This window comes from Hylobates moloch, unplaced genomic scaffold, assembly GCF_009828535.3.
Source record: "Hylobates moloch isolate HMO894 unplaced genomic scaffold, HMol_V3 SCAFFOLD_2, whole genome shotgun sequence".
Classification (NCBI taxonomy): Eukaryota; Metazoa; Chordata; class Mammalia; order Primates; family Hylobatidae; genus Hylobates; species Hylobates moloch.
The window spans coordinates 37593079-37619303 of NW_026652277.1; the positions used below are offsets into that span (position 1 = coordinate 37593079).

The following is a 26225-nucleotide window of genomic DNA, read 5'->3' on the forward strand; positions in this document are numbered from 1 at the left end:
GGGAAAGATGAGTTTGAAGACAAGAATACTGGAAGAACTCAGTTTCAATTCCAACAGCATCTAATTCATTAATACCAAAAGGGATTTTACTATTTGTACATCTCTTATAGAAAAAAAATAAGTGTAATACTCTTGATTTTCAAATTGTATTTGCTCATATGTTCTCTTCAAGATTGGCAGTGCTGACCACCAGAAAATGAAGCTTCTCCTGAATGGAAAAGCCAGAACTTTACCCTGAAACATAAACCCCACAGCTGAAAAGCAACCCTCTTTCTTTGTAGAAATACTGAGAAGCCAGTTGGTTGTAATACTTTAGCCTTCAAAAGCCAGGCCAAAGTGCGGTAATGCTATCCTTATGGAAAACACAGGGAAGATGGTCCCATGTTTAATGTTTTCTAATCTGCTCTTTATCAGAATGTCTGAGGGTCTGGATTGTAACCATACACCTACATTAAAAAACAATCACCTTACTCTCAATATGTCAAAGTGTTATCAGGAAGCCCTGCAGCTGAGATCGGATGTCCAACAGACTGCATAGAGCTTTCTCCTTGTCCAGTGCCGTATTTCAGTAAGTGAAACCCCATATTTATTGACAGTTCTTTCAGAAAACATTTCCTTTAAATTCAAGATATGTTCTTCTCATACCAGCAGAGGGAGGCCTGATCCACTTCCTGAGCTCTGAGACTGCTCAATTAAGTCTCTCAGGGATTCTCCAGGAGGAATGTAAGTTTCATCCTGTTCTAACCCAATGCTGTATCGAGGTCTGGTTTCTTGTCTTTTATACCTAAAGATGGATAGATGAAGATAATTTTAGATAATGAAATGCAATGATGGAGTAAAATATTGCAACTAAAATGGTAATCACAGCAGTTTTATTTTAGCACCTAAATATAATACATTAAATGCTTCATGTTTTTTACTCTTAGTTATGGTTTCCCAAGTAAAACTCATTACTGTTTGGCTAACCTATTTTTTAAAATAAACTAAATAAACTACGTATTTTTACTCAGATTCAAGCATCTACAATTTTTCTTCTTTTATTTATTTCAAATTACATATATCCAAGCAGACTACATTCTATTAGTGTTTCTAAATAGCTCCAATACTATTCCTTAAAATCTTTTCTAAGGTCCCTAATTAATTAAAGATGTAAATTTTGGGTATACAAAAATCATTATAGCTAACTCTCTTATATAAGGTCATATCTAAAGAAATAATATAAATTTAATCTTTAAAAACTTTTTGTCAATAATTAAGTTTTCAATTAGAAATGAATTTACTTGAATCAATTAATCAGACCATTTGCAGAGTATCTCAAAAGAGTAATAAATTAATCAAAAGGCAAATGACATAAATATCAAGGTCCTTAATATTTCACAATCTAGAAAATAAGTTCATAGGCCATTAAAAATAATTAGGAATTACCGAATTTAACTTTCATATAGTAAAGGACCTTATTTTAATGATTAATCTATAAATTATGTTTAAAATCCTTTAATAATCAGACATGTTATAGCTTAGAAAATAAGGAATTTGAGCAACTCTTAAGTTCAACATGGCCATTTCTCTGCTTGGAATCAAACCTAAGTAACAACCAGTCTCTGAATTCTCTAACTACCCTAGTTTCCCTAGGGATGAAATATTTATCTGGGTAGTTTTGAAGTCTGAAGCAGAAATGAGATAGGTATCTATTTGTAACTTCATTAGGACAAATATTTATCAACAGTAACAGATATTTTCAGTTAAATATCAGATCTAATTAGGATAAATAAAGCTGTGGTGAGAAACACTAACAGGCAAAAGCAGAATATTAGTAAAAAGAAGATACTATAAATTAAAAATTTTGCATCTACGTGTTAGAAACTTACCGGAAGTAACAAAATAAAATGATAAGGACCAAGAGCAAACTACAGACAGTCACAGATATAAGTAAAGCCTTGTGGTGTATAGGTCCATCAACAAAGTCTGAAATTAAAAAGAAAAAGAGCCATAATCTAGAGAATATTTTTACTTAAAAATAAGAAAGCAACTCTTTCCTAAAAGTACTTGCTAAGTATCACACACAAATTGTGAAAGATCCTTTTCATATACCAATTAATTTAAAAAAAACTCATATATACTCAAAATGAAATAAGTTTGACTAGCGTGAATCATGCTTCATCTAGGCACTTAATCAAGAGCACACATTTCTTCCTGTCTGGAAGGAACAGGCTCGACACAGGATAAAACTACAGAAAGAACATCAACAAAGGTAAGTGGGTCTGTGCACCCACAATAGAAATAGGTAGTTCATCTTTATTGCAGATGCAGCTCATGGGTTCATAGGCTCTTCTCATATGGTCTCTGGAGTACTCTATACCATGAATTTGAATAAAAAAGCATCTATATAATTCATGGGACATAAAACATAACTCGTTGTATATAAAGTCATCTTACAGTGGATAAAAAGGAAGTGGACCCCTCAAATGTTGCCAAATAGAGAATATATGGTTGTGCGTTGTTTTAAACAAAGACGTCCTTCAAAATCCATACTTTTTCTTAAACTGAATCATATTTTAAAAGAATGTATATGTTCCAGCCAAAGAATGTATGATACTTTTATACAACAAATTATTAAACACTACTCATTTTAACTCTAGTTCTTAACAAATCAGATTCCTCAAATTTTATATAAATAAGAATGACTTAGCTTTATACAATGTATATTCACTGACTTTAACCCCAAAGATTTCCATTCAAAGTACTTTATTTTTAATAATCATCCCAGGTAAATTTTATACAGGTGATTTCTGGGACATATTTTGAGGAAACTGACTTAAAACCAGGTGCACTTATATAGTAATAACATTAGTACCATTCTTACTAAAGGCACCATTTACCTTTGAGAGAGTGATTACTGTTGTTTAATTTTAAAAGGTAGTATTGTAATTTATGACTTTGGATGCTATGGACAAGACGTTTTCCAACTGTACTATATACCTTTAACTATATGGCCACCGAAATATTTTGGCTGGGAACGTTCTTCCACCCAACGTAACTTTTTTTTATTCAGAAGTATTGTATATTACATGAAGAAAAACTGAAAAGGATCAACTAACCAAAATAAATAATATCACTACCTCTTCAATGCTCAGGAAAAGTTACTGCTAACAGTATCATTTCAATAAAAACGTTCATGAGCAAAATATAATATATACTGATTTATAACTAATTGTTCTAACTAATTGTTCTCATTTATAATACTGTGAACATTTACCAGAACAACAAATATTTTTTCTGCAACAGGATTTTTATATTTTTCTGTTGACACATAATTATAATGTTTTAATACATACATAATGAATAGTGATCAGGTAGCATATCCATCATCTCAAACACTTATCATTTCTTTGTGTTGGGAACATTCAGTGTCCTCCTACCTATTTGAAATTATTTATTATTGCAACATGACTTTTTTTTTTTTTGATACAGGGTCTTCCTCTGTGGCCCAGGCTGGAGTGCAGTAGAACAATCTCAGCTCACTGCAACCTCTGCCTTCTGGGTTCAAGCGATTCTGTGCCTCAGCATCCTGAGTAGTTGAGATTACAGGTGTGAGCCACCATGCCCCACTTATTTTTGTACGCTTAGCAGAGATGGCTTTTTGCCATGTTGGCCGGGCTGGTCTCAAACTCCTGGCCTCAAGTGATCCTCAGCCTCCCAAAGTGCTGGGGATTACAGGTGTGAACCACTGTGCCCAGCTACAACCTGACTTTTAAAGACTAAATTGTATTATACATAAAATCATCTAATTAGAAAGTCAATCTTCTGTCATACATTCAGGAGATTCTAAAGATTCTGCCATAAGCCTTCTTTGTTATAATATACACAATTCTGTAATAAACACTCTTACGCATACATCTTTGCACATGCTAATGATTATTTCCTTAATAAGATTCCCAGAAGTAGGTTTGTTAGTTCAAAAGATATATATTTTAAGTCTTTTCATACATATTGTCAAATATTCTTTTTAAAAGGTAACAGTAATTTCTATTTTACCATCAATGTGAACAAAGATTTTAATTATTTTGAAATAATTTCACCCTTACAGAAAAAAACATAAGAAAAAAGAATTCCAATGTGCCCTTCACCTAGATTTCTCATTAACATTTCATTATTTTAAAAATAATTATCTTGCCTTCTCAATGCCTCTCTCTCTCTCAATATTTATGTATAATATGCATACATACATTTGCATTCAAATTTTTTATTTGTTTACTTATTTGTGCATCTGTATTATTTTTTGGATCATTTAAAGTTGTAGACGTAATGCCACTATCCACTTATAAATACTTCAGAGTGTACTTCCTAAGAACAAGGACATTATCTTACTAAACAATAATGTACTCAAAGGATTAATGCACAGCCCCATGATGTGCTTCACACTGCATGCCTGGATCAAAACATCTAGGAAATTATCATGAACACAAAAACTGAAAATAAATCTTCCAATCCATGAGCATAGGATGTTTTTCCATTTGTGTTGTCTCTGATTTCTTTCAGCAGTGTTTTGTATTTCTCCTTGTAGAGGTCTTTTACCTCCTTGGTTAGCTGTATTCCTATGTATTTCATATTCTTTGTGGCTATTGTAAATGGGAGTGTGTTCTTGATTTGACTCTCAGCCTGGATGTTACTGTGTATAGAAATGTTACTGACTGGCCGGACACAGTGGCTCATGCCTGTAATCCCAGCACTTTGGGAAGCCAAGGTAGGTGGATCACCTGAGATCAGGAGTTCAAGACCAGCCTGGCCAACATGGCAAAACCTCATCTCTACAAAAATACAAAAATTAGCTGGACATGATGGCACATGCCTGTAATCCCAGCTACTGAGGAGGCTGAGTCGGGAGAATTGCTTGAACCCGGGAGGTGGAGGTTGCAGTGAGCATAAATCGTGCCACTGCACTCCAGCCTGGGTGACTGAGAGAGACTCCATCTTGAAAAGGAAGTAAGGAAGGGAGGGAGGGGAGGGAGGTGAGAGGAGGGAAGGGAGGAAGGGAGAGAGAGAGAGAGAGAAAGAGAGACAGAGAGAGAAAGAGAAAGAGACAGAGAGAGAAAGAGACAGAGAGAGAAAGAGACAGAGAGAAAGAAAGAAAGAAAGAGAGAGAGGGAGGGAGGGAGGGAGGGAGGAAAGGCAGGCTACTGACTGATTCTTTGTATATTCATTTTGTATCCTTAAACCTTGCTGAACTCGTTTATCAGTTCTAGTGGTCTTTTGATGGAGTCTTCAGGTTTTTCTAAGTATAGAATCATACCATCAGTGAAGATACTTTAACTTCTTCTTTTCATAAGGATGCCTTTTATTTCTTTCTCTGGCCTGATTGCTCTGACTAGTACTTCCAGTGCTATGTTGAATAGGAGTGATGCAGTATACACATCCAAAGGAATATGCCAAAAAGACATGCATTTGTATGTTCATTGCCACACTATTCACAATAGCAAAGACATAGAATCAACCTAGTTGCTCATCAATGGTGTGCTGGATAAACAAAATGTGGTACATATACACCATGGAATACTACGCAGCCATAAAAGAGAATAAAATGACATCCTTTGCAGCAACATGGATGGAGCTGGAGGCCATAGTCCTAAGTGAATTAATGAAGGAACAGAAAACTAAATACTGTATGTTCTCACTTGTAAGTGGGAACTAAACACTGAGCACACATGGACATAAACATGGGAAGAAAAGACACTGTGGATTAACGGAGGTGAGGGGAGATGGGTTGAAAAACTGCCTATTGGGTACTACGCTCACTACCTGGGTCCAATAAACCCATGTAACAGTCTTCACATGTACCCCTTGCAAGTAAAAATAAAATCTGAAATTTAAAAAAAGAAAAACATCTTCAAAATATTTCAGAAAAACTTTGGATTATCTATTACAAACTAAAATCCACTATGAATTTCTTATTCAAACTTCATGATGGTCAGTGTTATGATTTACTCATCAGTCTAAAATATGTACGTTTAATAGCTATTTATGATTTGTAATAGTAGTTGCAAAATATTAATGAAAGGAATCTGCATCTGAAAACACTAAATGAGAGGCCACTAAAGCCGTTATTATATGAATAAATTAAGAAATGTTACCAATAATCTAGGAAAAGGGAGCTCAGGAACTTCACATATTACAGCACGTGTAAAAAGCCATTCAGGGCTCAACAGGAGCCATTCAAGGAGCCATTCGAGACAAACAGGAATTATATATAATTTGGGCATTCATTGTCTAAACATGCTGCTTAGTAAATCTTGAATATAATCTGTAAGCTCTTAATGTTATGCAGGCTAAAATTTAACACAATAAATTGTCTTAGTAAATTTTTTCCTCCATTCCTCCCTCTCTTAGGTTATATAAAGAGTTAAAAATAAATTCAAGGTGTCACAATACCTCAACCAGTGAAAGCACAACTCACAATATTTTTATACAGATAGAGGCATCCAAACACTGTAACACACAAATATGTTAAGACTGCCACTGGAAACTTAGCTTAAACGCATTTCCAATTTTAAAGATAACAAAAGATTTTGCAAAAATTTTTGATTTTAGGAGAATGCTAGATACTCAACCAAAACTAGAACTATCCACATAATTACAATGTCAATATATTATCAGTATATGAACACATAATACTTTTCCATTCCAATGATATAATTTTACTAAAACTCCAAGCTTCACTGCCTTTTACTTTCCATGTAAATGAAAGATACAGGATACACCCTGAACTGCAAGAACACTGTGTATTACTTATCTTATTATATTTCTGATTTATGAGAGCAATGAGACCAGAAGGATCAAGGGATTCTTTCCTTACCATCAAGCACTTTATTTAAGGCTAGCTTTACCTTCCCATTTTCCTTTTATTTGCCCCATAACCCCATCCCCGGCAGCCTCCCTGTCTTCTCTCATGAATAGGTGATCCTTATCAATAAACCTTTTCTTTCTGCTGGTCACACTGGTCATGTTTTAATCTGCCATTACCAGTGCTCAGAGCCCTAACAATGTAAACATTCAAGCCACAGCCAGAGTCTCAGAAAGTGAACAGTTTCAGATACCTATCAGAAAAAGAGCAGGGCCCACAGCTTTCAGCTCTCTCCAGGACAGCAGATTTCTACCTGCGCTGTCACTCCAACTGCTCTAGGAAGTAGAACTGAGAACTCCCAGGGGAAGTCTGGTTCACTCTGAGAGGCAAGTTAAGAATCACCAGTGGTTTCATGACAAAACTGCATTCTGTCACTACTGTCACCTCTCCGATAATTAGTTTGTAACTGCTTAAAATGCCAGGACTGTTTTTATAAGACTAGAAGATGGTTCACAATTGCAATAAGAAATAGAAGAAAAAAATCATACAGCTAGAAAGTAAAATATCTAGTACCATTTCAATAAAAACTGTACATGTGTATATGGTAGAGTCAAAAAAAAAAAAAAAAGCAGCAGCTCTGTGGTACAGGCTATGTAAAAACATCGGTGCTCTCAGACTACAATCTGCAGTGACACTTACTTGAACCCAAAACAGCTGGGTCAAAAAGGTAAGACTCTGCAGAGACTTTGGAACTAGACACTACCCGAGTAGACTCTGCAGAGACCTTGCCTAGGCACTGGCAAAGCAGTAGAATCTGGGAAGACCTTGCCTAGGTACCACCTGAGATCCTCAGAGCACAAAGCAGTGCATTCTAATGCTACTAAACTCCACCAAAGCCAGCCACCTTACGCAATGCTCACTAGAGTCCACCAGCCACTCCTGCATCCTCATCTCCACATTGCCCTGGACCAAGAACTTGTCTTCTCATTGTTCCTACCTTTCTTTTCTAAGCCTTTTCACTCTGTCCTTTGGAGTTTTATTCTACTACTTTTCTAAATTTCTACATCCTCCTCAGATAATGCTCCCTCACCTTCACACTCCTAACTGGACTGAAATCTGGCCTCTTCTCTCTTATTTATTTAAAAAGATTTTTTTAGAGACAGTGTCTCATTCTGTCACCCAGGCTGCAGTGCAGTGGCACGACTGTAGCTCAATGTAACCTCGAACTTCCGGGCTCAAGTGATCCTCCCACCTTAGCCTCCCTAGTAGCTGCAACTATAGATGTATACCACAACGCCCAGATCATTAAAAATTGTTTTTTTTTGTAGAAATGGAGCCTTGCTACGGTGCCCAGGCTGGTCTTGAACTTCTGGGCCCAAGCGATCCTCCCACTTTGGTCTTCCAAAGTGCTGAGATTACAGGTGTGAGCCACTGTGCCCAGTCCTCATCTCTCTTATGAGATTTTTCTCCAACCAGTCATGCTGTTTCGTACTCCTGTAGTTAGCAAATGGTTCTCAAATATTACAAACCAGACCTCTGCACTTACTACTGCATCTGTTTAGAGTCACTGCTACTCATAGGCTATGCAAACTCCAAGTTAATAAACCTTCCGGTGCTGCGTTTTCCTTATCTTTAAAGTTGGAAGAACAATTCTATGTACTTCACAGGGCTGCTGTGAGGCTAAAATGGATTAATTAATGTAATTTTTAGCAGAATATTTGGCTAAACTTAGCCATTTAAATTTTAAACTTTTTATATACTTAGCCTATCCTGCCTTATCCACTTAGCACACTCCTGTTCACCCTTAAAGTCTTGTTCAAGTATCACTTCTAGGAAGCTATTCTGACAACCTCCTCCCCCAGGTAGAGCCAGCCACTCACTCTATTATGTCTTAATACACTTTATCATCTAACTCTACTAATGAGATATTACTGAACAAATATAGTTATTGACACGGTTCTCTCTTACATTCTAATGCATACTTCTTGGGAGGAATAATTTTCTTCACTAATTTCTGTATTCCTAATACTTAGCATGTTGCCTGCCACAATTAAAAAAATGCTGGTGAGGCTTTGATGTGAATCATTATTAATCAGTCTTGTATAGCTTTCTAGGCTAGAACAGAAACAAATGTTAAAAAATGTTATCAAAGTCACAAAATTCTAGCTGGATGTGGTGGCGTGCACCTGTTTTCCCAGCTACTGGGGAGGCTGAGGTGGGAGGACTGCCTAAGCCCAGCAGGCAGAGGTTGCAATGAACTATGATCACACCACTGCACTCCAGCCTGAGCGACAGAGCAAGACTCTGTCTCAAAAAAAAAAGAGAGAGAGAGAGAGAGAAAGCAAAACAAAGTCATGAAATTCCATAATATTTCGTTGGAAAGATTTTTCTCTTCTCAAGAAATAAAATCAATCATGAAAAATCACTTTAAATCACTTAGATAAGATTTAGGACTTAAAACTCTGCAACAACAACAAAAAACCGTGTGTGTGTGTGTGTGTGTGTGTGTGTGTGTGTGTGTGTGTGTGTGTGTGGCTGGTGAAAGCATGGAGGAAGAGAAAGGGAACATGAGACCTGTTGCAAACAAAAGGTCTCTTGGGATGCAATATTTGTCATTTTAAAAGAACAACACTTAAATGGGTAAGTTTTGAAATTAAAACTTATAGACACCTTCCCCGTTTTATCAATATATTGATATGATTTGACTAAAAGGTGTTACTCTAGCATAAACAAAAGGAAATGCCATATAGCAAATAATGTTTAATTTAGTCCTTTATATGGTCTTTACTTTTAAAATAAATATAGCCAAATGGTAGTTTTTGGGTGAACTACAACTTCTGAATAACTTTCAGGGAGAAGCAGAGTGCTATCTCCCACCTCCACCCTGAAATACACTACAAACTCTAGGAATAGCAATTTTCTGAACAGAAGTGCAAAAAAAATAAAAATCATAAAGGTGAAGTCACATATGACTGTTTTCCCACAAACTACTTGCACATGTCTTCGAATGATGGTTCCATGTCATCTGGCCTCAGTGCTCTGCTCCAGCAGTGGAAAGTGGTACAGGTAGATTGAGAGAGAATGATTCTAGTTTTTAGTTTTTATTTTCATGATACCTAGTGATTTTCCAGCCTGGAAGCATTCCTCACTTACCTCTGTTTTTCAATGGAGGCAGTGTAGGGTGCAGGTCTTTATTACATTCATTCCTTTCTGTGCAGCATTCAATTGATCTTCTTTGATGAGGAATGGGAGTGTCCTATAATTGAACCCAAACAGCTATTAGTGAGTTTCTTCTAAATTTCAAAGTCACATCATCTAAAACTTAAAAATTGTCACTATTTAGAGAACTAATTTAAAATTCTAATAATTTCACTCAAACACCTTAAATATGTTTTCCTCTACAAGGTAATTTATTTCAAGTTACCATGTATTATCTTACTGCAACTTTTGCATTTCAACAAAATTACTACTACATTTCTAATAACTAGTATGCATTGTATAAACTGAGGAAGAAGGCTTGGATTAATGCAACAAGCTAAATTGGATTTTGAGGAAGATACTCTAATGGGACACTAAGCAAGAAGTTAACAGCAAAAATAAAAATAATATTTGATTTCAAAATGAAGGAAGAATTGGTCCAATGGAAAATTTGTTTTCTAAATTACAATCATGTGTCACTTAAAGACAGGGAAATGTTGTGAGAAATGTGTTATGAGGTGATTTTGTTATTGTGAGAAGATCACAGAGTACACCTGCACAAACCTAGATGGTATAGCGTACTACACACATAGGCTAAAAGATAAAGTCTATTGTTCCTAGGGTAAAAATCCATACAGCATGTCACTGAACTTACTACTGTGGGCAATTAAGGCACAATAGTATCTATTTGTGTATCTAAACATAGAAAAGGTAGAGTCGAAATATGCTGCTATAATATTATGGGACCACCATCCACTGTCATGATACCTACCATCTGTTGCTGACCTAAATGTTTTTGTGCAGCACATGACTATACTAAAAATGGGCTGGCCAAGAAAAAGAATGGTTTTATCTTGCTTGAAACTTGTTGGAAATCTAGCCAATGAAAGGTTACAGAATCAAGTTATCTTCCTTACCCGACACTGAAAATCTGAGCCTTCTAGTCCTAGGCATCCAGAAGTGACCACAGGCATCCCAGAGTCATCCTCTTCTATCATCGTGAAACAATATCCGTCTGTGCTGAAGACCAAACAGGCAAAGTGAGAAACAGAATGTGTGTGTGTGAGTCGGTGTGTGTGTGTGTGTCTAGGGGAAAAGGAAATAAGTGATGTGTATCATCTGTTTTATTGCAACAAGGAGAATGTCAATGATCTGTTAAGAGAATCCAAAAACTTCCTTTTATGAAAATGGATTTAATAAACATAAAAACATTTTGTAATATCTCCTTTGTCCAGAAACTTGTGAGAAAGAAGGATCTAACATTTCCATATAACATACATCATTAATTACCATGAACAACCATAGATACCAATTACTGAACACTATTTTGACCCTTCACAGATATTACTTTTCCAGACAAATCCACACAAACTCTGTGAGGAAGGTAGTACTACTGTTGCTTTCTATATGAGGAAACTGAGGCTCAGGGGGCTTGAGTACCTTTCAAAAGTCTTACAGTTAGTGAGAAGGAGTGCAAGGGTGTGAATCCAGGCAGGTGACTGTGTATCCTGTTCTACTTGCTGTGAGATAGTGAAATACACTTATTTCTTATTAAAGCACAAAAACTAAAGACAGGTAGGAGTTGCGATCAGCATAGCATAACTGAGATTCTGACATTTAGTACCTCTGCTTCTGGGCTGTCCTGTCATATGAAGAAATTAAGCTTTGTTGTAAGAAGTATGGGCTTCATTTAGGGGTGGGGTAAAGAAGGGCAAAAGAAAGAAGGGTTCTTGATAAGATAGTGGAGAGGAAATAAAATTTTAAATTCTGTATGGTTTTCCAGATTAAAAATAACTTTCACTTATTCTACATCATTTAATCCTCTCAACAATAAGAAAAAGAAAGTATTATTATTCCTATTTTACAGATGAGGAAATTGAAATTATAAAAGGGTAGCAAACTTGTACAAGATCAAAGAACAAACAGTTATGGAACTGGGCCTTGAATCAAGGGCCTCTCACTTCACCATGTGTTTTCTGCTATGCCCTTTGGGACTAAAATAAAAAACAAATCTGTTATATATAGAACTGTTTGTAAACAGACATTAATATCTTCACAAGTTTGCGTGACAAATGCCAGCAGACTCTCAATATAAGTCATAAACCAGCACTGAATGTCTTAAGAAATAAAGTACTTAACTATATCTATATCCTTTTCTCATATATATGCATGCTCAGCGTCCAAGACAGATATGGCAAATGTAATCTTGAAAGGTCATGGGAATAAAGCTCTGAGAATGGTATTAACCATGATTTGTGGGTTTGTCTATTCTGTCTTAGTGGTAGCAGCATGCTGCTATATGTTAGCCCTTCAGTTATTATCAACACCCTCAGAATTGTTTACTTGTCTTATAAGTCTCAAGTGGTCCAAAATACTTCAATTTATAAGAGCCAGCACAACAAAATTCAAACATACTAATGAATGGCTAAAAAGGGCCAATGATAAATCCCTCTCTTATACCAAGGTCAAAAAGCATGAATATTGTTGTGGAAGAAAGACTGTCTCTGAACAGCCCATGCCTTCAACTCTTCAGGCCTTTTTAACCAGTTTACTGAAATTGCTATAAAAATGTAAAACATGTAAACACTGAAGGGAATAATTAAAACATCTGTTCCTTAGAAATTTACTTTAAACAATATGAACAAGTAACACCTGTGACTTTTTTATTCTTTTTCTTCATATTTAGACTACATGTATAACTTACATTTCTCATCTAAATCAAAATTCAAAAATTATCAGAAAATATAGTCATCCTAATTTTATGGTATCAGGAAGGTATAGGGGCTAGAGAAGTACCCTAAATTAAATCTAAAGACTAATTTCTCTTTATCATGGGTTCTTCTTACTCAAAATAGGAATAAGTAGAAATGCACTTCTAGGCAACTGTTAAGAATCAAAAAAAAAAAAAGGTATAGAAAAAGCTGGTAAAGCTATTATCAAGTTACTGCTACGATGTCCTAGGAAATATAAAGAAACATCCGAGACAGTAAATTCAAGCTTTAAAAATACACACCCCTTGTCTGCAAAGAGAGATGAGCTAAAAATATAAAGAAGGGAGAGAGAGGGAGACCCTGAGAAAATAATCCTTGCCCCTATAAGCCATAAATTCAGAAAGGAATCAAATATTTAGTTGGAAGACAAGAAAGGAGGTGAGATAGCCATTTCAATGGCATATTAGCTACCACAAAGCAAATTAATTTATACACTTCTCACTGACATTGCTCTCCAGCAAGGAACATCAACTGGAAACTAGTACTACAATTACAGAAGTTCAAGAATTACTTGAAAACTTTCAACCCTAAAGCAAGTACAAATGGAAACAAAGCTATGTTCCACAGTCAAAGCTAATCAATTTTGCCCACCTCTAAGAGACGGCTACAGGCTGTCACAATTAACTCTTACCACTGGCCCGTGTGACCATTCTGTTGCCTGATTGCCATGTTTAAGCTTAGTTTTGTATAGAGATTGTTACCCTCGTTCCCAGAGTGTTGGAAGTGATAAAAAGATGAGATGAAGAATCATGAAGGAAATAAAAGTGGAAATAATTTTAAGCAAAATTGAAAATAAGTGAGATATATACATGAACATAGGATGAATCAGGGAACTGTAGTAATGACTATGAATGAAATAAAAAGACAATTGATGTAACATTTCAAAAATGCTGTCCCTGTGTTATAGACAAAGAAAAGTGATAGCAAAATGAAACAGTAGTTGAGCGCACAAGATATTCAGTCACCAGTGCTAACTGCCTCTTGACATAATGTTAACTCATGAAAAAGCAAAGCACTTGAGAATTTAAAGACTGCATGAAGTCAAAGCAGTGATAATACAAGTCTTGTTTTTCTTGAAGAGGATTCAGGGAGAGAAGAAAAAGAATATGAAAAAGAAAGAAAAAGAAAACAGAAATAATTCTGTTACAATTCTTGGATGATTATACAGGTTCTAGGCTCCTTAAGTTTTCCAAATATTCCAAAAGCAAAGGACTGTCTAGAAGGAACATCTAGAAAAATCATCAGGCATTTAACCGCCTCAAGAGATTTTCAGTGTGCCCAGGTGAAAATACACTTGCAAAAAAGGTGTCTACCTGTTTTAAAGCTTCAAGGGACCAAGCGATACTCTTTTTAGGTAGATATGCATTCAGAGAATAGATGCATTTATTATGGTCAAAAATTTATTTCATTTATTATAGTCAAAATAGATTTATAATATAGCCTTCTGGAACACAACTCATTCCTTAGTTATTGTAGAACGGTTAGAAACCAATTTTATAAGATGTCTAAAACTGCACTGATAGCATCTTTATTTAACATGAATACAGTGTTTACAAGGTTTACCCAAACTTTGGTCCCTTTAATTCTATTCTTCCACTAAGATCTTATGTTTCTTTATTGTAAACCCCAGGGTTGTTCATATAGCCACCACAGTTGAGAAGAGACTATTGTAGAACTTTTCCTCTAACAGTTTAGATCTTTATAAAGATTCATTTAACTGTAAAACAAAGTATTAGTTAAAAAGAGTTTATCTGCTCGTCGAATCAAGTGATAGGAAATTTGAAAGCATTATATTTATATGATGGGTATCTGCTCAGTTGCATGTGGCTGGAAAGATTAACAGTTTTCCTACAACAACTCTTAAATTTCTTTTGAATTTCTTTTACATTTTAGTCAGAATTGATTTTTAAAGGTTAACTGATTTTAGGTCATCTGTCAACAAGTTCTTAAGAACATCTTGTCTTCTAAAATATCTATTTCTCACTCAAGGGAGTAAAGTCAGTTTTCAGTTTTTGTCACAGGTAAATGCAAAGATACACGTAACTTTTAGAATTACCATTTAAAGGGTGCAGCTTTTTAGTCCATTAACTAAAATAGCTGAAAGCTGCTCATAGCTTTCTTAACAGTGGTATGTTTTACACTTATCAAGCATACTATGACTCGAGCAGAGTTGGGTGCTGAGTATGCAAGGGTGCATTTTGAGGAACTCATAGTCTACAAAGGCCACCAATCCTGGAAAAGAGAAAAGTCATTTAACTTCCAGGAATAGAGACAGACATCCTAAGCTGGCTAAGTGTTTTCTACTGATTGTGAAGTAACCAAAGAAGAATGCTGAGTAGTGGTAATTATGAAAGTAATAGAATCCTACTTTTTCCCCCTATCATCTTAGATTATGGATTCCCATAGCAGTGGAGGGAATATAGCGTGAAATATATATGAGTCTACTTTCCCCATCCCTGGCTTTCCTTCTGAGGGGTCACAGTGTTGGAAGAAGGTGAAGTTACAACATTAACGACAAAGTACCAATGTGAGAGATGCCCCTTTTATTTATCCTCAAGATCATGTAACTAACAGACATCCTTCCCTGGTACCCTTGCCGAATGATTTAGCATTTTATTTTTTCTATGAGGTACAAGATTTTTGAAATTGTCTCAGTTTTTACATTCAACCAGCATTAGTATAATTTCACCCAATGCAGACCCTCATATCTCACCTTGACAGCTCTGAGAGCCTTCCTGCAGGACTTCCTCTCTCCTCTCCTGACTCCAATCCATTCCATATAGCAAGCCTGATAAATCCTACATTTTTTGTCTCTGCTCAAAAATCTTCAAGAGTTCTCTCTGTATAATTTTAAAGCGCCCTGCACTATCACTTTCTATTAACTCCAACAACAAACTGGGACCATCTAAAATTCTCACTGATAACTAATGAGAGGTACAAGAGGAGAGTTATTCCTTATAAAAGCCTCCATATGTGAATTTAAAATCACAGCCTCTTATAACTGAATTAGAAGTTCTAATGAAGAACCCACCATTCTCTTAGGTGCAATGGTTTGAAATCAACATCTTCTACTGGAAAAAAATAATTATATAGATCAATATTTAAATGGCCTGGGCAACAGTGGAAAAAATAAAACCCTGGATGGTTTATAATGACATTCAGTATGCAAGGTAAAATGTGCAAACAAACTGGAACAATGCACACTTAAATCCTCTGAGACCTAAGGTCAGGAGCACCTGTCTGAAAACATACCACCACACTCAGCAAGAGGTTTAAAAAGCCTGCATTAACACAAACTTTGTAAAAAGGCTCACAGCCCCTAAGCTTTTCTTTCTTCCACCTGTGACTCTTCAGGATATAGAGTTGGAGGCTTATCTAATTCCTCATTTAAGCAGCCTGGTGTCATTTGCACATCCTTTGTGCAAACATTCAATTTGATTTATTACATCTGTAAACTCTGAAAACTGCCCAGGCAGGAGAACTCTTGGTAAGAAACCAATAAGATAAGTAAAGAAGTATTAAAGATTGTCTTTGAAGAAAATAGTCAAAAATAATTTTTTTTTAATGCCTAACATGCGTGAGGAAGTGGAGGGACTTGAGAGAGCTGGTAAGATGGAGACAAAAATGTGATTACAGACCACACCAAGTAAAACAAGGAATGATATGCAAATCCAGATTTGATTATATAGAGAAAAAATATATCAATAAGGCTGAGATAACACTTGCTAGGACAGGAAACTGAAACAGAACATTGGCATGTTGAAAGCCACATAAGGAGAGTTACTCAAGGAAACTATAGTACTCAAGGTATGCAGTGATGGTCTGTCGTCCTAGGAGTAGAATCTGGAAATGGAACTTGATGGATTACAATGCAAAGTGACACATGGAAAGATATTTAGAAAACAGACGCTATCTCGAGGGAGAGAGGACAATGCCTTTACTCCTTACTTTGAAATATAAATATAAAAAAGGCTCTATTACTGTATTCAGTCACGCTATGTTTGTACTACATCCTTTAATGTGAATATCATGAGCAATGGAAATGGCATGGATTTTGGAAGCAGCCGTATCTGCACCTGACAGAGATCAAGCCAAGAATGACTTTGGCCTTGGCGAAGGCTGATAGAGTAATTGATGGTACTGAAAAGGACTTCACAAGCCTCTAAAATCTTGCACATGTCCTCTAAATTAGCATATGAGATTTCAGGTTCTCTTTTAAGTACAATTCACTCTTGCCTCCTTTTGGATTATTCTCTCCAGGGAGGTGGAAGTGATAATGAACATGAAACCTACTGCAACACTCAGTTTGACTAAGATCTGGGTGGTACAATGCCTCAGGCCAGACAATTTAGACCAGTCCTTTTCTAAGGTACACATTAGAAAATACAACCTTATCCTTTAAACTGTTTTGCCTAGAAGGGTAATACTTAGTGTAGTATTATTAAAGGTGTGTTCCCCTGCAGGTCAGCAAACTGCTTGCTACTGATCTGTGAAGGGGTGAATTTAGAAATGAAAACTTGTATACCAATCTAAAGGAACAAATTTATGTCTGTTGAAGGTAAATATTAGGCAATAAAAATGGAGCATGTATTTTGTAAGTATTTTAAAAATTAATTTTTCTAAGAATTTTTATTATAATTTATTAGCAAAGTATCAGTACACAATTTATTGTGGTGGGAAAATTATCTTTCACTAGAGATAGCTTGAGAAGTATCAATTTGGAGGGTAGAGAGTAGAGTGTGCTTACAGGAATGGAAGTAGAAAGTCCCGGATTTATATAGGTCTTAGGACAAAGAAACAAATGTGGCCCCTGTGATTCACATATGACTGATCTCAGCTCATAGGAAGATTCAACTGGAATCAATACTTCATTAGGAAAATATATGTGCCTTTTACTCAAGAGTGAATGTTTGCTCCTTTGAGAACCAATGTCAGAACTGGCTGCTGGCCAAGAATTCAGGACTTTGGAGTCCCGGCCACAATTTTTTTATCATATCATCATAACTATGGAAAATTACTTAACTTTTTAGAGCCTCAGAATTCTCACCTAGCAAACATAGATAGTGCTACATGCTTTATAGGAATGTTATAATGAATAAAGAAAGGTAAAAGTAAACATGCTAATATTTATTAAAAATTCAATAAATATTAGTTTTCTGTTAACTTCTACAAGTTAACCCACTGATGTTGACAGCAATGGTAGATCTATGTTCTTTTGAGGGATTCCATTTTTACTGTGGCTGTTTTTCTTTCTGTTGTATTTTTGTTTACTTTTTCTTTGCTGTCATAAATCAAAGGTTGACAACCATATCATACACAACCCATTTTAATCTGACTTCCATCTCTACTACATTAAATATCTCTAAACTGCAGTTATCAGTGTCTATAAATCTGATTGCCATGTTTCAGTTCTCATTCTACTCTCTAACAGATCCAACATAGCTGACCTTACTACCTCTCTAAGTAAACCTGGCTTCAGTGACACCACACTCACTGCTTTATTGTGAATTCTTTAGTATCTTGCAGACATCCCCTTTACCCAAGCATTAAATGTCTCATGGCCAAGTCATACACTGGTAGATTGTTCTATTATTAATCCCAATTCTTCATACTTTACCATGGACATTGCTTCCCCTTGACTGTGACCTTGATTTTGTCACTTGATTTGGAAAATTCAATGTCAGAGGACACAATATGAGCAGAAGCTTTAAAAGATTACTCCTTTACACTCCTGTGAGAAACAATATGCCTTGGGTAGCTGCTGGTCCAAAAAAAAAAAAACAAAATGAAGAAATGTGCAGCAGGCCTAAACTCAAACAGCAGCATGAAGTGAAGCCCACCTAATCCCAGCAGAGTGCAGCATGGATACAGCCTCCTTATAAACCCCTGAATGAAAAATAAATGTCTTTAATTATAAGCCACTGTGGTTCTGAGGTTATCTGTTTCACAGCAAACAGTGGCTAATGCTCTGCGCACTTTGACCTCTCTCCTCAACCTCTTCTCTGAGCCCCAGATCCATATCCAACTGCATACTGATACCTCTACTCAGATATATAAAAATCCTCAAATGTATCATGTCCAGATTGGAACTTGGTTCTTTTCATCTGTCCTCTTTCATTAAAAGTCTACCCTATGCATTTAAATCTACATCTGGAAACTTATAAAGCCTCTCTGGTTGTCCTCCTAGATGATATCTAATCCACCATCACACAGCTCTATCTTCTAATTATTTCTCAAATAGATCTCACTCACTCCTACACCAGCACCACCCTAGCTCAAGATCATTTTCTTGCACATGAACTGATTTTATTGAATCCACTGTTCAATTTCCCTGACCTAACTATTCTTGAATTCACTTCTGTCTCCTTCTAATACATCCAATATTCCGCAGCAAAGAAACAAATCAGATCATGTCAACCCTACCGCCACTCCTGCTGCAAAACTCCCTTCACTTACTTCCCAACACCCTTGGGAATAAGATCACATTCTTAATATAGCCCATCAGGTCACAGTCACTATACCTCCTGTCTCAGCTCCTACCACTATACTCTACTGTTCCTACTCCCTGTACTCTAGAAAAAACAGTTTCTTTTGAACATGCAAAGCTTCTTCCCGCAACAGAATTTCCACTGCAGATACCCTGACTGAATATTTGCTATCAAACCAACTTAGGACACCCAAATGGCTTATCAGGAAAATAGGACAAAATATTTGGAAAATCCTGATCACCAGGACAATAGCTCAAATGACACACACAGGCATATTCTGAATACCACAGACTTAAGACACCATAGTAAAATACCCCACACTACTTTGTTTGCTCCTGCTAATTTTCCTTTCTTTCAAACATTTTTAAACTCTGCTGATACTTTTTCTATTTACTATAAAGAGGCAGTGTTTCCCTAGAAAAAATTGAGCTTTGGAATCATTTTACCTTGGCACGAAATTCAGTGGTCACAACTTTGTAGTACAAGAGGCAAGTTACCAGACCTCTCTGGATCCCAAATTTCATTTGTCTAAAGGTGAGAATAAGTTGTTTTGCTGATTAAATGAGATACATATTTATGAATACACCCAGGTTTCCTCCCTGTGTTACTCAGTCATGTTTCTTGTGCTAAATATACTAGGTTCTTGGAAAACCCCAGTAAGCTTATATTAGATTTTGCTTCGTGGGAAACTTAAAAACCTTTTTTAAAAAGCTCTCAGAAAGAAAAAAAAAAAAAAGCATTCAACTCAGCTTTGCATACCTTCTGGCTAATGAAGCCTCAAATGGTTGCTCAGATATTCTACCTGGGCTCTAAACCTAGCAGTCCACCTTTCTATTTCAGTCCACGCCCTCTCTTGAAGCTTAAGGCACACTCTGCTTCTCTGACATTTTAACTCTTGAGGGCCGTGCTCTTCCAGATAGCTGACCCACTTCTCTCTTGGCACACACTGGCCTCGTTAGGCTATAGCTCTTTATCCACTGTTGACCTTACCGTAAGGAGTAAATGCAGCTATAGTGATCAGAGGAATGGATGGAGCTGCATAAAGGCATTTAAGGAAGAAAAAGGTAAAATAGTTCAGTTTCAAATGTTATAAAGTATCTATAAGAACATGATTACCTATTAAAGAGTATTTTCTAGTATTTGGACAATGTCTTTCTTAGCAACTGGGGGAGTCGCATGAGCTCTACCACTGCACTGCTTCCCAGAGTCAGTTTATGAATATTCCCAGCAGCTTAGGTGTTCTTTCCAAAATACTAACAACATCAGCATGATGAACGTTTGAAACAAACAAACAAACAAAATCACACGCATTTGACAGCCTCTGATGTTTAACTAATTCTGGGGACCAGGTCTTTTGAAAGAAAATAATTGGCATTTGCACCTTTACCAGGAGCCTGGGATCTGAGGTCTGCGTTCATGTGTATGTGTGCTGTCTGGAGGGAGCAAAAAGAATCTTAGGACATCGTTTCAGGGTGAAACGCAATTCAATATTTCTCTAATACAAGCACAGCTCTAAGCGTTTATGATAGTGTTAGGCACTGTTCTCTAAATGTGTTCTTTGAAACACTAGCCTACAGTTGCACAGTTGAAAAAGTGTGACTTTTTGTTAAACCTAGCTTTAAATCATTTATATCACCAACCTGCAAATATTGTTGACTGAGTCTTCTGGACAATGGTGGTGGCATTTACAACGCAAGACCTTTGGACGGGGGGTGGGAGCTGTACTCTCACCATCCTCTTTCTTGGTGCCCACGTTTAATTTTCCTGCACTTCGCAAAAGCATGTTATCAAGGAAGTTTGCTGAAAGAAGAAATAGTGAGAGTTAGGCATCTGTGGGATAGACTACCCCAGTCTTCTGTTCAAAGGAAAACATGAGATTACATTTTAAAACGAAGAATTCAAGATACTTAAAGATTTAAACAGAAAAACAGACATTTTCGTATTTTGATTAAAATCATGTCTTTTACATAGTATACACCTCATACAGAAGAAAGACCCATAATCCTTTCAGGATGATATTTTATGTATTAAATTGTAACAGCTATATTTAATCGCGTGCAAGGAGCTCAATGAGACATTATATAGACAACCTCTACTATATCTGGTAATTCTATGGGTAAATACTATCATCCTCATTTTTCAGATGAGAAAATTGAGACTCAAAGTTTAAGAGATCTGCACACAGCCAATAGACTATGGAGCCAACATTTAAACTCAAATTGTTTCAGCTTTAAAACTGTCTTTCTACCATATCACAGAGTCTCTCTACTTTAGGTATATTATGTACTTCTTTTTAAAGAAATTATGAGAAATATTTAATCTGTAAAATTGGGTAAGAAGACAAAAACTTAGTTAATATCAAGACACATTTCAAAAGATACATCTTCCCCATCAGCATGGGGAAATGCAAAATGCCTACCTATTACTGTAGTGATGTTTCTACCATCTTTGATAGAAGGCACCATGGTAGACATGATCTCTTAGAAAGAGATGTTCTGGGTTCAACATTAGGCTTTATTATTTACCAAGTTAGTTGTCCTTAGATAACTTTATAAATAATCTTGTGACTCATGTTCTTATCCTTAAAATGGAGATAATTATAGATACCAAACCTCATGTCAAGAGCTCAGAATGTTTATGTTACACAGAAGAGGGCTTGCCTTAATTATTATCTATTTTGTTTCAGGCATTGTGGTAAGAGCTCTTATACATGCCATGTAACTGCATAAATTGTCACTGTGAGCAGTTTTCAACTTAAAATCTCTCTAATAACACATTTAGCTTATCTACAGTGAAATCCAAGATCAACAAAAATATTTTAAAATTGCTGGGTTAAAAAATTGAAATTCTAGGTCAGAAATACAAGATATGCCACATATTATATTTTTAAACCAAAAATGAATGCCTGCAGGTAATGGTTCCATCACAGAATTAGAAGTTTATTTTTTTAATCTGTGATAATTTTTCCTGACCTTCTGCATGTTAAACTAATTATTCAAATTCTTACAGAAAAAAATAGTTGAAAGAAAAAGCAATAAAATATGTTGTCAATATATCAGAATTTTCTAATTAACTCTAATATTTCATTAGATTATTCAAATTTATAAAAGATGTGCATCTAACTTTCTCAGTTTCCTGTAAATTTTGTCCAGAAAAAAAAATGTTGATTGCAGTGGGCACCTGTGGCATATGAGAAGATTGTCATATGCAGAATCCCACCCCGAGCCACAGTGATTTTGATTCTGTAGGTCACAGGTGAGCCAGGAAATGTGCATATTCAACAAGATCTCATGTAATTCTGAAACAAATTACTTGTAGACTCCACTTAGAAAAACCCTAGATTAAGCAAATAATATGTAATCCAACCACACAATTACTCCCAATACATGTATTATTTCTATATAATAGTATGCTCATCCTTAGGTTAAATTCCCAAATAAAGTGAGGTTAAATAGTTCACGTCACTGCCTTATCGTGAAAGCCATTTGTTACAAGTTTGTCCACATGGGAGTGCAGCACCGCTTGCTATCCCAGGGTAGAGTATGTAGGTGTACCTATATCTCACCCTGTTGTGGTAAGCTCCTTCTTTTTAAATCTAGTTCTCAGTGTTACTGCCTTTATGACCTGAGTCACTTCAGTAGACCAAGTAATAAAAATAGAGTATTTAAAATTTATTACTTCCTGCTTTCTTTCATACCAGTCCCTTTATTTTTTAATGCTTTAAAACACAATAATAAAAATTCATTTATGATGCAAATGTCTATTAGCAAATGTGTATTGGGTGCCCTCCCATTTTCCAGGCACAGCCTGAGTAACTAGGATGAATTAAACACACACAGAATTTACTAGTTGGTGGGAAAAGCTGTTGAATGGAACACTGACACCAAATGGTCTAAAGTAGAAAAGAAAACATCCTCATGTGATTGGAAGTAAGATGCTATTTTCTAAGAAACATTTTAAGAGACAATTCATGATTTTGCCACATTGTGAATTTATTTAAAGAGTGGTATAAAATTTGGCTAGAAGAAGTGATATAAAATTTGGTTCTTCACAATATTGCTTATAACAATTCATACTTACAACACCAGAGGATTAGGTATATTTGTAAAATGGGACTCCTATATAGCCATTAAAATGCTGATGTAGAAGTATATTTACTGACAAGAAAGAATGTTATAGTATAATTTTTGGTTTTACTTACAGGGTATTCTAGTTATTAAATCCCACTATAATAAGAGAAAAAGGGGCTAAGAAAATGAACCTACAATATGACATCAAGGGAGGAGACACTGACAATAAAAGCCTGAAAAGCAGAGAGACAGGCAGTCACTTGTCTACAGGATCAAAACTGCTGTGGCTCAGCGTCGGATTCTGCATATGACAAGCTTCTCATATGCCACAGGTGCCCACTGCAATCAACATTTTTTTTTCTGGACAAAATTTACAGGAAACTGTAGAAGAAAGTTAGATGCACATCTTGTATAAATTTTGAATAATCTAATGAAATATTAGAGTTAATAATTAGACAGTAAATTCTGATATATTGAATTGATAACAAAGCTACAAAAGCTGATTCTTAAGCCAAATGTGGGGGAAAGCTAAGAAGCAAAGCTTTATGCTTAACCCCAAAAAGTCTCCAGAAATGGTATCATAAGGTACTTCTAAAAGTACTTCTAAAAGGGGGAAGGGGATATTAAAACAGCATGAGGCTGAAAATATATTTATAAATACAGTAATTAGAACTTCAGATAGCCTTCCCTATTCCCTACACACTAGCAGTATTTCTTTCCTATCCCTGGCAGGAGATTAGAAGGGTAAAAGCAATGCACATATCACTGAGATGCCTTCTTTATTTTTCTATTTTACCATCAAGGCCAAGGACTGTAGGACACCAAGCACAGAAGAGGGCAGGAGTACCATCTTACTGCAAACATTCAGTGAACATTCACACTGGATGTTGCCTCCTTCACTTCGTCTTCCCCACATGGCTTCAAGAACTCAATGAAGCCTGGTATGTGCCTTCCTTACTGGGTAATTTGACCAGGTCAAGAATAAAGAGCATAAAGATAGTGATATTGTGAGTTTCTCAGTGAAACAGGTCTGCAATGTTATCCCACATGAGGCCCACTGGTGACAACAGAGCTTTCAGTCAGTTCTTCTGTGATCCATTCTCATACACATGAGCCACTAATTCAAGGTAAATAGATATTTGAAAAATCTTCAAACATCAAAGACTGAGAATAAAACAAACACTACTTGGAAGAAGTAGATTATATTAAAGAAAATAAAGACTTTAAAAAATTATTATTAATACTCTCATCTTACAAAAATACATTACATCATGAAACAAGAACAAGTTGCTATAAAAAGAGAATAACAAGTAAAGAACTTTAAAAATATAATTGCATAAATGAAAATCTCAGCAGGTGAGCTGAAAGACAAAGATTAGGAAATCTACAACACAGTACAAAATATAAAGATGGAAAAGTTAAGTAACTTAGAGCATGAATCCAGATTTAACATCTGAATAATATTAGCTCTAGAAAGAGAGACTTGAGAAAATAGAGGGAAGAAAAAACATCAAATAATCATGCACAATTTTCATAATGAAAACTCATGAGTTTCTAATTTGAAAAAAACCCATATAGCCCATGCAAACAGATCCATACCACATCACTGTAAAATGTTGTAACACTGGAGACAAAGAGACACCATAATTTTTTTTATAGAGAGGAAAAGTGAGGGAGAGAAACAGAAAAGAGATAAAAAATAAGTATGGCATTGAACGTCATTCAGAAAAACTAGAAACTAGAATAAAATAGAACAATGCCTTCAAAAGTCTGAGGGAAAATTTTTCCAAATCAGAAATAAATGCCGGGGCAAATTAAGAGTGAGGGCAGGGGAAAAAAAGCATTTTAATATTTTCTGAGTCTCAAAAATTTACCTCCCATGTATCTTTCTCAGAAAGTTATTGGAGGAGATATTCCATCCAAATGAAGGTATAAACAAGAAAAAAGATGGAATAGGTACCTGCTAATGGTAGATCCATCCCAAGAGAAGATGAAGCTTACCTCCAAGATAATGGTAAATGTGGATAATAAGATGAAACACTGCACAGGACTTCAGGAGCAAGCAGGCCTCATTGAAGGCAGGTCAAAAGATGTTGGAAGAGAGAACTCTAAGATGTTGAAATTAATAAAACGACTTATGTATTTTAAATTTAAACTGGGAGTTTGGAAACGCATTTGTAATGAGAACACAGGGGACTAAGGAACCAAATATTTAAACTCTTATACAGACAGGAAATGGGAATATGTACGTATGTAGTGGGAGCAGGGATGGGAAAAAAGAACTAAATCCTCATCTTTGATAGTGGAAAGTCAAAGGTAATGCCTAAAATTGAATAATAAAAAGTAGTACAGTATTTATTTAGAGCTATAGAGGAAAATGCCAAAACAATGAAAAGAGGTACAGGTGTAGTTGCTACGGGGAAAGGAGAACTTGGGAGGATGTTTATTAAAAAATAATAAATAAATCTCTTTAAACTATATAAAAGCAAACCTACTGTAGCGTGTGTGTGTGTGTGTGTGTGTGTGTGCGCGTGCACGTGAAACAGACAGAAATGTATAGAAGGATTCACATCACCATATAAGTACTGATGAAATACATGAAAATCCTGCATCTTTTAGAAAAATGTGATTATCTCTGTCAGGGAATACTGAATTTTATATTATCAAATTTTTACAATCTACTTTCAAAGGGGCCATAATTCCTCTTTCTACATTCCTGTTTCTACATCTGCATGGATCTACGGAGAAGCAAATTAGGACATATAATAGTTGGAGCTATTTAAATGCATTTACAAATTCCTTGTCCACTCAATATAAGGAAGTAATTAGTCACATATCCTCATGTGGAATAAAGCACATC

The 26225-nt window shown here is 35.7% G+C and overlaps 1 protein-coding gene across 11 annotated transcripts in view; it reads right to left on the bottom strand.

Annotated features, from left to right (window-relative positions):
- Positions 1–26225, bottom strand: part of BMPR1B (bone morphogenetic protein receptor type 1B) — a 403893-nt gene that overhangs the window by 32600 nt on the left and 345068 nt on the right. For all 11 annotated transcript variants that reach the window (XM_032137171.2, XM_058432835.1, XM_032137249.2 and 8 more), the window contains 5 exons: positions 20936–21095; positions 10954–11056; positions 9992–10094; positions 1869–1965; positions 646–784 (listed from right to left, as the gene is read on the bottom strand). In XM_032137171.2, the coding sequence (XP_031993062.1) occupies positions 646–784; positions 1869–1965; positions 9992–10094; positions 10954–11056; positions 20936–21095 (602 nt within the window). The remainder of the gene's footprint in view (positions 1–645; positions 785–1868; positions 1966–9991; positions 10095–10953; positions 11057–20935; positions 21096–26225) is intronic.